This window comes from Andrographis paniculata, unplaced genomic scaffold (genome assembly GCF_009805555.1).
Source record: "Andrographis paniculata isolate CXL003 unplaced genomic scaffold, ASM980555v1 Contig36END, whole genome shotgun sequence".
NCBI lineage: Eukaryota > Viridiplantae > Streptophyta > Magnoliopsida > Lamiales > Acanthaceae > Andrographis > Andrographis paniculata.
In genome coordinates this window covers 824,946-836,095 of record NW_026137569.1, presented here as the reverse complement: position 1 = coordinate 836,095, position 11,150 = coordinate 824,946, and the positions used below count along the sequence as shown (strand labels likewise).

Sequence of the window (11,150 nt, the reverse complement as noted above, 5' to 3'; positions counted from 1 at the left end):
ATTTTCTATTATATAATAATAATAAAATATATATATATATATATATATATTCTTACACACGCCACAATTTATATATACATTAAAAAATTCATATCTATTTCAAATGAACATATATTTACTATCTCCTTTCATACTATGATCCCATTGTAAAGCTTCCAACTTTCTTCCTTATCATGGATGCAACCTTTACTCATTCTTTCTCAAAAGAAAGATTAAACTTACAACAACAAAAGATAAGAGAACTTATCGATATACAAAAGAGTAAAGACTGCTGCTAAGATCAGCTCACCATGTCAAATTTCAGACAGGAACAGGCTCTTGTTCTAAGCTCTCTTTCCCTGTAACGCCATCCTTCAGAGTTTTGAAGTAGGCGTCGTAATCTTTTTCAGGAGGAGGATTTTCCGGGTCGATCGTATACGGTTCGCTGAAAGGAATGACACTCTTAACCTGTAAAGAAGATTTTTCAGCAGAGGATCTAGTCATCTACTTTTCGAACAAGGCGAATCAAAAGAATGGTACCTCGAATGTCTTGCCGCGAGCGTAAGGACTGTCTAGTGCAGCAATGCATATTCGCGCAATCTCCTCCCTGGAAATCTTACCCTGTAGACGAAGACAAGCAGAATAATGGTAGTAGAAACCTCGTAAACTCGCCATAAATTGCCATATACAGCAGATCATACTGTGATATTGTCCCCTTGATCGAAGATCAGATCAGCTCCGGCCGGTTCCTCAGTTAATGCACATGGCCTGACAATCGTATAAGGTACCCCGCTCTCCCGGAGCACATCCTCCCCCTATGCAATGATTTGTCGCCACATTTATGAATTCGACATAATGAAAAAGATATTGAAATAAGCTTATCTGGTAATATATATGAATGAGAACCTTCAACTTGTATGTGAGAATGAAGCCCAATTCCTTGTTCATTCGAACGGCTGGAGGCTGCTTGCTTAGATCAAGCCCCGGCCTATCGGGCCTGGTGACACCGGCTGAGCCTACGTGCACGAACCTGAGGAATTTGAAAATACAAGAGTAACGGCGCGTGTGCATTCCAGGTGCCTGTGAACGTACGTAACATGATAAACTGTAGAACCTGGGAGTGATCGGCTCCTTCAAGTATGCTCGGACGGTTGATACAGGAAGCTGAAATGGACCCTCGACAAAAGTTGGGTTTAGCTTTCCATCGTACTCGAACTTGCTAAACATGAGCTGCATTATTTGTTATTCGATGAAATAAGAATGATTTATACATAGAACGAAAGAGGATTCTAGTCGATAGTATTCATCGAATCATGCCTGGAATGATACAATTTCGCTAGGATTAAACGGTGGCGCATCTGGCACGGTTCTTGCTCGAAATACAGGGCTCAAAGAAGAGAAAGGTAAGCGAATCTGAGAGTGATGATGGAAGCATTAGTACCATTGATATAAAGTCATGATCTTTGGATGGAGCAGAAACTATTTTACGAAAAATGTCTACCGTTTGCCATTGATCCTTCACTGTATCGAATCCAACTGTATACCCAACAGTGTCCCATTCGCGGCTGGTACGAACAATGAGTTTATAGCGACGACCATCACCTTTAACACGTAACTCAAGACCATCATATGCAGATAGATCCTCAGGTGTAGAAAAATTCTGCAGAAAGTATCAAAGAAATCAAATCCCAAAGATCACAACTGCTAGAAGTTTCTTCATCCATCAATAGAGCATACAATCTAAAAGTCTCGACTTCAGAGAGATCACTTGATCAAAAGTGAAACAGAGGGATGGATAAGAACTAAATTTACCTTTGTCCTAATACTAGCGAAACCTCCATTATTTGCAGTCGAAACAACTCCTGTATACAAAAATGCAAATAGAATTCTTGAAACAAAATAGCAGCCACATCAACATAAGGTCTGATTCCCTAGTTCGATCAAGAAAGTAACAAACCTCGGAAAACTCCTGTGGGTTTATCATTTTCGCCACCGCTGGGATCTATCTGAAAAGTGCTCTCACTCACTCCTCCCATGACGACATCATCCAGAGCGCCCCAAGGAAGATCTCTAGACAAATTACCTACGCCATTACAAGAAAAATGAAAACGAAAGAGGAGAATATTAATTTTGAATAGAAAGAAAGATCACTTTTAAGTATTTTAGAAATGAAGTGGCTTTACTTAGAAATTATCATACTATATTTCCAAAAATTGGATGTTCTTTAAATTTCATCCAATTGAGATTTTGGGGTATTTATCGGCAAAGGATGTTCGGGAATATACCTTCAAATCCAAACAACAGTTTACCACTCTCAAGTCCAACCGTATCTTTAACAGCATTGATCATATTTTTCATTCCAATGAACTCCACCATTTCAGGGGAATCACCTTTAATCTGTTTTCATCAACAAACAAATATCCAGAGGCATTTGATTGCAATAGCCAAGTAAAAGTTTATATTGATTTTTAACTAACCTCAGGTTCAAAAAATCTGATTCCCTGCAAATTAGCGAACATTAGATATCGACTAGAAAGCGAACAAAAGAAATAAAATGCAAGCAATCGCTAGCAAGTGGAAATATGCTTCTCATGTTATTAGGACATAAACTCACTTGGCTATATTTAGCTCTATCTGGAGTGTCGCCTTCCTTTGGTCCAACAATGACTGATGCAGCATTGATCACCTTTCGTACTCCTTTAAAGTATTCAGGTAACAAGGTGCTCGCTTTTGTAATATCGCCAACAACCTTGTACATTATTTTAACATGAGTTTGGGATGCAAAATACGACATGGTCAAGTTTTCCTTCGTTTTAAATAGCACTCAACGATATAAAAGTTATTTAATAACTTAAAAGGAATCCTAGTTTGCACGAAATAAGATGTAACAGTCATTTTGGGACAACTAGAAGTATGCTATCTAAAGATTAGGACACTTTAAAGAGAAATGACAAAAGTGTAATGAAATTCGATAATAAGATCGAAGACTACCAAATCAACATCTTGACCCAGCATACTTCTTGCTTTCTCTTCATTTCTAACCTGCAATGAAGTTGGACTAAGATCGAAGATTCATGAAATACGAAACGATCCAACATTAGAACATCTGATCTCATTTTCTCTCTACCTTTGATTTTACTATCATTACTCATGTGGGATAACAACGGGAACAAAAAGAATTATTAGCTCACATGGGTATTACCAAAACTCGTACTGCCGACCCTTTCCTTCGCAAAAGATCCACCACCCTTCTTCCAACGCCGCCAGTAGCTCCGGCCACTAGTATTATCCCATCTGTTGCCATTTCTTTTGCTGCTTCACTAGGTGACGGGCCAGATAGTTTCTCAACCAAAAATTCAAAGAACTTCAAACATAAATGAGAGATTGTCAGGTTAAATTACAAATCACATTAGCTAGCCACAAAATGTCGAGGATTAAGCAAGATGAACCTTTGCAGGTGAGGGAGGACCGTTGTAGAAGTACAATGTTTTCAAGAATCTACCTATATCCCAACTTTGCTTTCCAGATTGTGAGAAAATGAAGCTGCGAGAGATTCTTGAGGAAAACGTCGACTTATTCTGGTAATAATACAGATGAGATTTATGTGGGAGAAAGGAGCCTGGAAGTGGATTAGGCAAGACCAGTGGATGAGAGCACGACCTGTGTAATTTTCTGGTAACAAATGACACACCCTGCAACATCAAGAAATGGGAGCACAAACATAAAAAAAATGATAGATTTACAAGTTTGCTATTATATATATAGATATAGATATATGTTTTCAAGATAAAAGTAAGATCATGTCAAAAAAATCATATCATTCTAAGATCCAAATATTGAAGGACGTGTGGCAGTTTGTGATATAACCAAAGCATAAAAATTAGCAGAACTTCCTCAAGTACCAAGTGAAGAATAAAAAAATCGAATGAAGGAAACAATGGAAAAACAGAAACGAAGAATCTTGCGAGAATCAGAAAATGGCTTAACTCAAAATAGAAGAAATCAAGAAAGAACAGGCAATAAAAACTTAAACAACTTCAAATTTCGTCTACCCAAACTTCCATAATAGCTTAATTCAAGCAATTTCAAGTTTGTATTTCTACCACACACCTGTGCTTTCGAAGTTCCTGAACAAGAAAACGAAGGGATCGTCACTGTTGATAGGCCACCACACTCCATGCTCACTTCCAGTCAGGCTCGCAAAGAAGAAAGAAAGTTAAGGGCCATAATCCTCGCCACATAATCCCAATTCCATACTCTTCTTCGGTTCAGGTAAAATCGCAAGAGTGTATTTTCTAGAATTTGAGACCAAAACGCGATTTTAGTTCATAAATGAAATGATCTGTACTGTACCTTCCCTGTCCATCGTTGTGGCTCACATGAAGAATATAAACGGTGGAGATTTCTTCAAGAAAGTGTAGAAGATTTGTCTCAACGTAGAAATTTGCAAGTCATGATCAAGAACATTCAGAGGCTATTTAAGAGTTTCTATAACTTCATTACAACGTTGATTGATTTTCACGTACAAAGCTATTGATCAACGAGGGTAACCTAATTGGTGTTTTCCAGAGTGGGAAGGAAAATCTCCATTGATGATAAAGATTTGTGAATTATGAGAAGAGATTCTGCTGCCCGAATCAGGAATTCATCGAAATCGAAAGTGTACACTTAAAATGTCTAGAAACATGTTCTTTTTATCCAAGAAAAGGAATTTAAATACAGGTGATAATAGAAAAACATGTTCACAATGGTGCATCTAAGCTTGCTTTAGTTCTTACACACGGCCCTCCCTTGCAGTTGCAGAGGCAGCTCCATTGATGTCTTTCCTGTATTTGTACCTTCTAGAAACCATAAGATAGACGAAGAAATTGAACAAACTCAATACAGACAGCAGCCAATAGAACAAGTTCAGATGACCCCTGTTGATGTTGTTTCCATTCAGCCATCCCCGGCTCCTCGTAATGTCTTCGGTTGCTCGATTCACTACATTGACGATGATGGTGCTGAGGAAGTATCCCAACGCCATGGAGCTCCAGAGGAAGCAGCTGGAGAGGGACTTGATATCCTTCGGCATTTGGGAATAGAAGAATTCGAGCAGCCCAACATAAGTGAACATGTCTGCAATCCCAAATATGAAGAACTGGAACGATAGCCAGAACACACTTATCGGGAGCGGCAGCGTCGGCGCGTCAATCATGCCGTGGTCTTTCGCGACGCGCTTGCGCTTTACTTCAACGACTGCAGCCACAGCCATGGACAGAGATGAGAGGATCAGCCCGACTCCCACGCGTTGCAGGTATGTGATCCCTGTGGGGATCCCGGTGAGTCTTCGTGCAAACGGGACAAAAGCCCGGTCGTATATCGGAACAATGACAATGAGAAAAGTGACCGGAATTATGGGGAGCGACGCGGGCGGTATCTTGAAATGATCGGTGATGCTCGTGTCCATCGTCACTCCCTGCTGGATCGAGAATGTCTGCAGCTGAGCCAAGCAAAGAGTCATGACAATGGAGCAGCAGAAAATCGGGAGTATGTTCAGTAAGATCTTGGCGTTCTCGACTTGTGTCACTCTACAGAGCTTCCACGGACTCGAGACATCATCCGTTAAAGATGTCTGAATTGCCGCTTTGTCCAAGAACCTGGGAAGAAACGACACATTAGCTTCTTGTTTAATTCCGCGATTCGAACGTAATGTAACGATCGATTATTCAAAACCTGAAATCATCAGTGTGAGGTAGAAATTCGACATCAGGAGAAGCTACGGTCCCTTCCTTGATCTCAAAGAGCTCCTTGGAGTTCACCGGAAGTTGAAGCTTTCTGTTCCGGATAGCTGCGACGAATACCTGTAAATGTCGCAAGAAGTGTGAAAGAACCGATGTTTCGAATGGACAAAAAAAGTTTCGAATGTACACTTGCCTGTACAATTTCGGTGAGGGCGCTGCTACCATCGATAACATGGATTCTATACCGTGGCAATCCGGCCGCGAGTATTATCACCGCAAAGATCATAGCGAAGGTGCTAACAGCAAAGCCCCAATCCCATCCTCGATTAACTTGGATCCACACGACGAACGTTAGACTAACGACGCCTCCAACACACACCGCCAGGAGAAGCCAGTTGAAGAAGCTCGACTTCTGCTCTGCCTCCTTCGGGTCCTTGTCGTCAAACTGATCTGCGCCGTGCGAAGGCAGAGCAGCTTTCACTCCGGCAGAGCCAAAGGCGACCAAGTAAAGAGCTGCAAATAGGTGCACGGCGCTGGATCCGCTTGTCTTGACTGTTGAATAGTGCGCGTGCAGCGACAGCAGCCCGAATCCCTGGATGAAGATTCGATTGTCTTAAATTGTTTCTCTTAAGGTAAAAAAAAACTAGATTGTAGGATCCTTACCAGGAGCTCAATGGATGCTCCGAAAATAACTGCACGAAACCTGCCAACATAGGCGTCTGCGAGGAAGGCGGCGAGGATGGTAAGTATGTAGGAGGTGCCCAATAAGTTCGTCAGCTGGTTAGCTGAGTCGGCGACATTGAAGCGCATCACTCCCGTAAAGTATGTCATGAGGTTAACTGCCACGGCCAGCGTTGCCATGCTCTCAAAAGCGAATGCACCTTCATTTTCAATTCTTACCATCATGAAGTATGTTATAATAATTAATAATACGTATTTTTAAGTTTAAACTTTTAGGTGAAATGCTTTGTTTACAAAGTACCTAAGATCAATACAGAAGGCTGAAATCCTCCATGCTCGCCTTTCCGAGCTGCTTCTCCTTTCCAGTTCACTTTCCCTTCAATAATTTCAGATTTTTCCTGCATACACAAACAAACAAGCAATCAAATGTTAGGGAAATTAAAATCTTTAGATGCTAGATCGATAACTTCATAAGCTCAAAGTACCATAGAGAACTCAAAAGGGAAAAACTGAAGTTAGTAGCAAAAGAGTGGCAGAAATCTAAGACTAGCGAAGCTAAATTTATGAGCGAACAATCTTAGAAAACAGTCGCTCTTGTCTGAATATCCTTGTCGCCGCCTTGGGCATCTCGATTCTTTGATGCTGATAACAACATATGCTGCTTAAGTTCCCATTCATAATTCATACACAGCTTGAATAAGCCGGTGATTCCGACTAGTCTGTCCTTTCCTGCCATTTTTCCTCAAGCGTCTTGGCACATATTACCACAGATTAAAAGAAACAAAAGAGCATCAAATTCGGTTGCACATCATCTCACTTTCAGATTCAATGATAATATGAAACATCAAAGAATGATAAAATACTGTCAATCCCTTTCTAGTTGAAGCAGTCTTGCAGAAAAGTTAAAACACAAAAAATACAGATGTAGAAACAGAAGCAGCATTAGTTTATTACTTAGTGAGGAACCAAGAAAATATGGAGTTTGATATTCTGGAGAAACCACAGGCAACACATAGCCAGAAACTGTAAGAAACATGCAACTTTTATCGAACTCAATTCATTACTGAGTGCACATCGCTTAAAACAACACCAATCAACCGAAAAATGGCCAAGCGCATCGTCATAAAAATCATATCAACAAATGTACACAAGAATAGACTAAGCGACAAGCTATGCAAGAAAGAAGAATAAAGGAACAATGCCGAAACATCCCTAACCTGTGAAAAGGCGAAGGTACAATAATACAAGTGAGAATGCTAGAAAAAAAAAAATGATCTATCAGTAGTTCAATAGAGAGTACTTGATGCGTAACATGATTCTCCCTTTATCGACTCCAAGCTTGGCTCCCGTCACAAGCCAGTGACCTGGCATATCTTGCGCTCCTTTCGACATTTCAGTCATGTCCACTATTTTCGCCAGTTTCCCAATTTGGCCCGAACCGTCCCCTTTCTCATTCAACAATGAAGATGAAGAACCATCTGCCTTTTGTCCCGCGGACAAATTGGATGGACTGTGGTCCCACACGGATCGCCTTATCGTGCATCCCGGTACTCTCGAGAAGAGGAGTTTGAGATGCAAGACACTTTTAGCGCCAAAATCCCAAACACCGAGCTGCGCCCCGGTGACAATATGGACCCCTGAGAGATCGCCAATGCATGTGTCGGTGCATTCTATTGGTGCCGTGCTGACATGGGAGAAATTCTTCCACTTTATGGGCTCGAACCAGCGGCTATCCTGTTCTTCGGGTCCTTGCCACTTGGGCGCGCCGATGGCCACGTGGGCATCCCAGTGGGGCTGAAGGATCTTGGGAAGGGAAACTAGGTGCTGCAAGTTGATCGCGAGGCGGTTCTGTTTGCTGCCTTCAAGACTGAGCTTTAGTCCGGTGACCGGCTTACGGCCAACTGTAACCTGTGATGGAAAGTATTATGAAAAAAGTTTCACGCATTCACAAACGGAATTTAGCACTTTTTCGGATAACATACCTGATCTGGGCTTATGTATAACTTAGGACCCATTAAACTGAAATGAAGAGACGGGCAAACAGGTTCTTTCCGTTGCAAGTTGTTCACTTCCGGAGCCCAAACCCGAGAGATTTGGAAATCTAAGAAGTACTGTAGATCCTCTATCGGTGGCTTGTCTGAAAAAGACAAAGATCTCCGTACAATAAGATCAACAGACAAATTATCCAGTTTAACGTAAATTTGGAAAAATCAAACATGCTTTATTGCTCGAATAAATACAAGAAAATGCTTAAGAGCCTCTAAACCGTGCAACAGTTTCCATATGTCTTATTTGTCGTTTCTATAAACTTATGTGAAGTCCAAAGTTATCAAAAGATCAAAAAATCTTATCAGATCAAAAAAGAGAGGGAAAATTCTTACACTCCAAGTATAACTCAATAGCGCGCGATAAGTGTTTTATTCCAGCTACCCCATCAAGCAAAGATACAATAGGCGTAAACGTCATGTTAATCACATCAGGTGCCGTTTCGACACTCTTTGCCCATTTTGTGTAGCTCTGCTCTAGGTCGTCGCCCCCTCTCCTTCTAAAGATGACAGTAACATCCTGCGTGGTAAACCATAAACCAATCCTGATTTTCATTGAGATTTCTTGACGACATAAAAAAATCCAAAGTGTAAAGTTTATAAAAATAGGTGGTCAAAGAACGCAGCTTTAACTAACCTTGTCCTTGTATTTTAATGCGCCGGCACTTGTATTGGCCCTGGAATCTGAGAACCTCTGATCAACAATGTCTTTCACATAGTTTTCGATATCCGATGTCGATAACGGCGATGACTGATGCTGCCTTATATAGACTGCATCCCTTCCACCAATTGTTGCAGAAGTTACAACATGTGTGCCATAGTTTTCGATGAAGCTGGGGATGAACTTTTTTGCGTTAAGCTCAAAGACAGGTATTCAATTTAAACCTTCACAAGAATTTATTACATAAAATCAACAGAAGTTTTGGTTAATTTTGAGAAATAATTCACCTTGCCAAAGAGGCTGGATCCCAAGAATATGGAACTGCTCGTTTGATTTCATCGCGCAAGGCTAAATCGGGTTTTGCTAGATCGACCCTAAATAGTGGGATTATATATCCGACCATTGCGAGTGATTTCGTAACGGCAGCATCAAGTTTCCAAGAACCACTAAAATTGAACATTGCATTGAAGCTTCCAAGGGGCATATCACCAGGTACATTCGACTTTTCATTGAAGGTTCTTGCCATCTGTAAATCCAAGAATCAATAGCCCATTTTTCAAATCTCACAACCAACACGAACTTCAATCAGACAGTGTATTTAATTTTGTATTGAATCACAACACTAGATGGAAACAAAAGGGGCAAGGTTGCATTTCCTAAATGAACTTTCCTTCGACGTATCTCCCCTTCAGTATGCGAGTGTTTAAGAAATAACATTTTGTTCAATAATAAAATTTCCATTTCAAGTAGCCGTATCAAAAGTATTGTGGCTGATGATTCCCTCCGCTATATTGTTAAATATATATATACACATTTTCCATTAACACACTGCAGATCATAAGTACCTATACACAAATATGCATAACTACATTTTACAATCAAAGACTTGAAACAAAGAAAGCTGCCCGAAAGTAGAATTTCCTTTCGCCAATCGAAGATTGCAATGAAGAACACAGACACGGAATATCATTCTTTCCCACAAGATAACATCAGCATCGTTTTCACTTACAAAAGCTTAATGACCCTCAGTTCACAAAAACTATCCAATAAGGTTAAAGTATAAAAAAAATCCTTTGAACTTGAAAAATGCATCATAAAGATTCATCAAACAACAACATATATCAAAACCATCATCATAACCATCCTATCAAGATCCAAACAAACAATCATCCATCAGATTGAAAATGATTCAGAATATCACACATTAACCAGAAACAAGAAATCAGACATTTCACAATCCATTTTAGAAAGCAAAACCCCTCAATCCCAATCATCACCAATATATTTTACCAAACATATCCAACAATCACAAGTTCATCAAATAACCAAGATAGAAACCCTAATCAAGATCCATTTCAAACCTATTTTCCAATAATCACAACACAAATGAGGGCGATCTTTTTACCCAAAAAAAAAAAAAAAAACAGAAACCCCACAAACCAATTCACAGAAAAGGACAGTAAATCCAAGAAAGGGGATATTACTAACTACAGCAAAATCACGATTTCGAGATAAACCTGACCTCATGGAAGCTCCAGACAGGTGTGTTCTCGTACGAATTCTGGCCCTTGGACAGCTCAATGTCCACCGAAACATTAGGGATCGCACAAGACTCAGAGATTTCCCAATTCCTGGTATGCTCCTCGTCGATATGCACCAAACGGGACCCTGGGACGCCCTTACAGTACAGCAGTCTGATGTCAGAAGTGACATCGAAGCCACGGCCAAGAGCCTGGATAGAATTGCAGAGAGTGGTAATCAGTGCATTTTCCGAGACTGCAAGGCTGCAAAACTTCTCCTTTAGGGGCGAATCCATCGGATATTTTCAAGATTCAAGAAAGCTTCTTCATTGCGGGCTAAAATAACATGAAAGAAATCGACAGCTTTGGTGATGGGTTGAGTTGTTTCTTTGGTTTGGAAGGGTTGAGAAAAGTAGGAATGGCGGTGTTGATGAGTCAAAGTTTGGACTTTGGACTTTCACAAAAAAACCAATCTTGATGGTTTCGGTGCGGTTGTTTGCCGATTCATCGCCGTTTGTGAAAAAAATCCACCCTTTTATAT

At 40.4% G+C, this 11,150-nt stretch overlaps 3 protein-coding genes across 6 annotated transcripts; all 3 read right to left on the bottom strand.

Annotated features, from left to right (window-relative positions):
- Window positions 1-47: 47 nt before the first annotated feature.
- Window positions 48-4,277, bottom strand: LOC127249752 (protein HIGH CHLOROPHYLL FLUORESCENCE PHENOTYPE 173, chloroplastic). The gene is made up of 16 exons (XM_051272707.1): window positions 4,090-4,277; window positions 3,429-3,671; window positions 3,182-3,343; window positions 2,971-3,021; window positions 2,594-2,728; window positions 2,457-2,480; window positions 2,265-2,376; window positions 1,937-2,062; window positions 1,792-1,841; window positions 1,481-1,639; window positions 1,297-1,392; window positions 1,094-1,209; window positions 886-1,009; window positions 681-794; window positions 520-600; window positions 48-447 (listed from the first exon to the last, which is right to left on the bottom strand). Exons 1-16 carry the CDS (start codon window positions 4,156-4,158, stop codon window positions 301-303), a joined length of 1,809 nt encoding a protein of 602 aa, XP_051128664.1. The 5' UTR covers window positions 4,159-4,277; the 3' UTR covers window positions 48-300.
- A 124-nt stretch (window positions 4,278-4,401) lies between these two features.
- LOC127249754 (protein NRT1/ PTR FAMILY 4.6-like) lies at window positions 4,402-6,950 on the bottom strand. 3 transcript variants are annotated; one of them, XM_051272712.1, is made up of 6 exons: window positions 6,869-6,950; window positions 6,685-6,781; window positions 6,366-6,583; window positions 5,896-6,294; window positions 5,695-5,822; window positions 4,402-5,618 (listed from the first exon to the last, which is right to left on the bottom strand). In XM_051272712.1, exons 1-6 carry the CDS (start codon window positions 6,869-6,871, stop codon window positions 4,754-4,756), a joined length of 1,710 nt encoding a protein of 569 aa, XP_051128669.1. In that variant the 5' UTR covers window positions 6,872-6,950; the 3' UTR covers window positions 4,402-4,753. The 3 variants fall into 3 exon arrangements, with proteins under 3 accessions (XP_051128669.1, XP_051128668.1, XP_051128670.1); XM_051272711.1 differs by lacking the exon at window positions 6,869-6,950 and having other exon boundaries at window positions 6,685-6,787; XM_051272713.1 differs by lacking the exon at window positions 6,869-6,950 and having other exon boundaries at window positions 6,366-6,597; window positions 6,685-6,784.
- An 88-nt stretch (window positions 6,951-7,038) lies between these two features.
- On the bottom strand, window positions 7,039-11,110 carry LOC127249753 (MACPF domain-containing protein CAD1). 2 transcript variants are annotated; one of them, XM_051272708.1, is made up of 7 exons: window positions 10,612-11,110; window positions 9,377-9,615; window positions 9,066-9,261; window positions 8,765-8,948; window positions 8,366-8,520; window positions 7,684-8,291; window positions 7,039-7,133 (listed from the first exon to the last, which is right to left on the bottom strand). In XM_051272708.1, exons 1-7 carry the CDS (start codon window positions 10,903-10,905, stop codon window positions 7,058-7,060), a joined length of 1,752 nt encoding a protein of 583 aa, XP_051128665.1. In that variant the 5' UTR covers window positions 10,906-11,110; the 3' UTR covers window positions 7,039-7,057. The 2 variants fall into 2 exon arrangements, with proteins under 2 accessions (XP_051128665.1, XP_051128667.1); XM_051272710.1 differs by lacking the exon at window positions 7,039-7,133 and having other exon boundaries at window positions 7,479-8,291.
- Window positions 11,111-11,150: the final 40 nt, after the last annotated feature.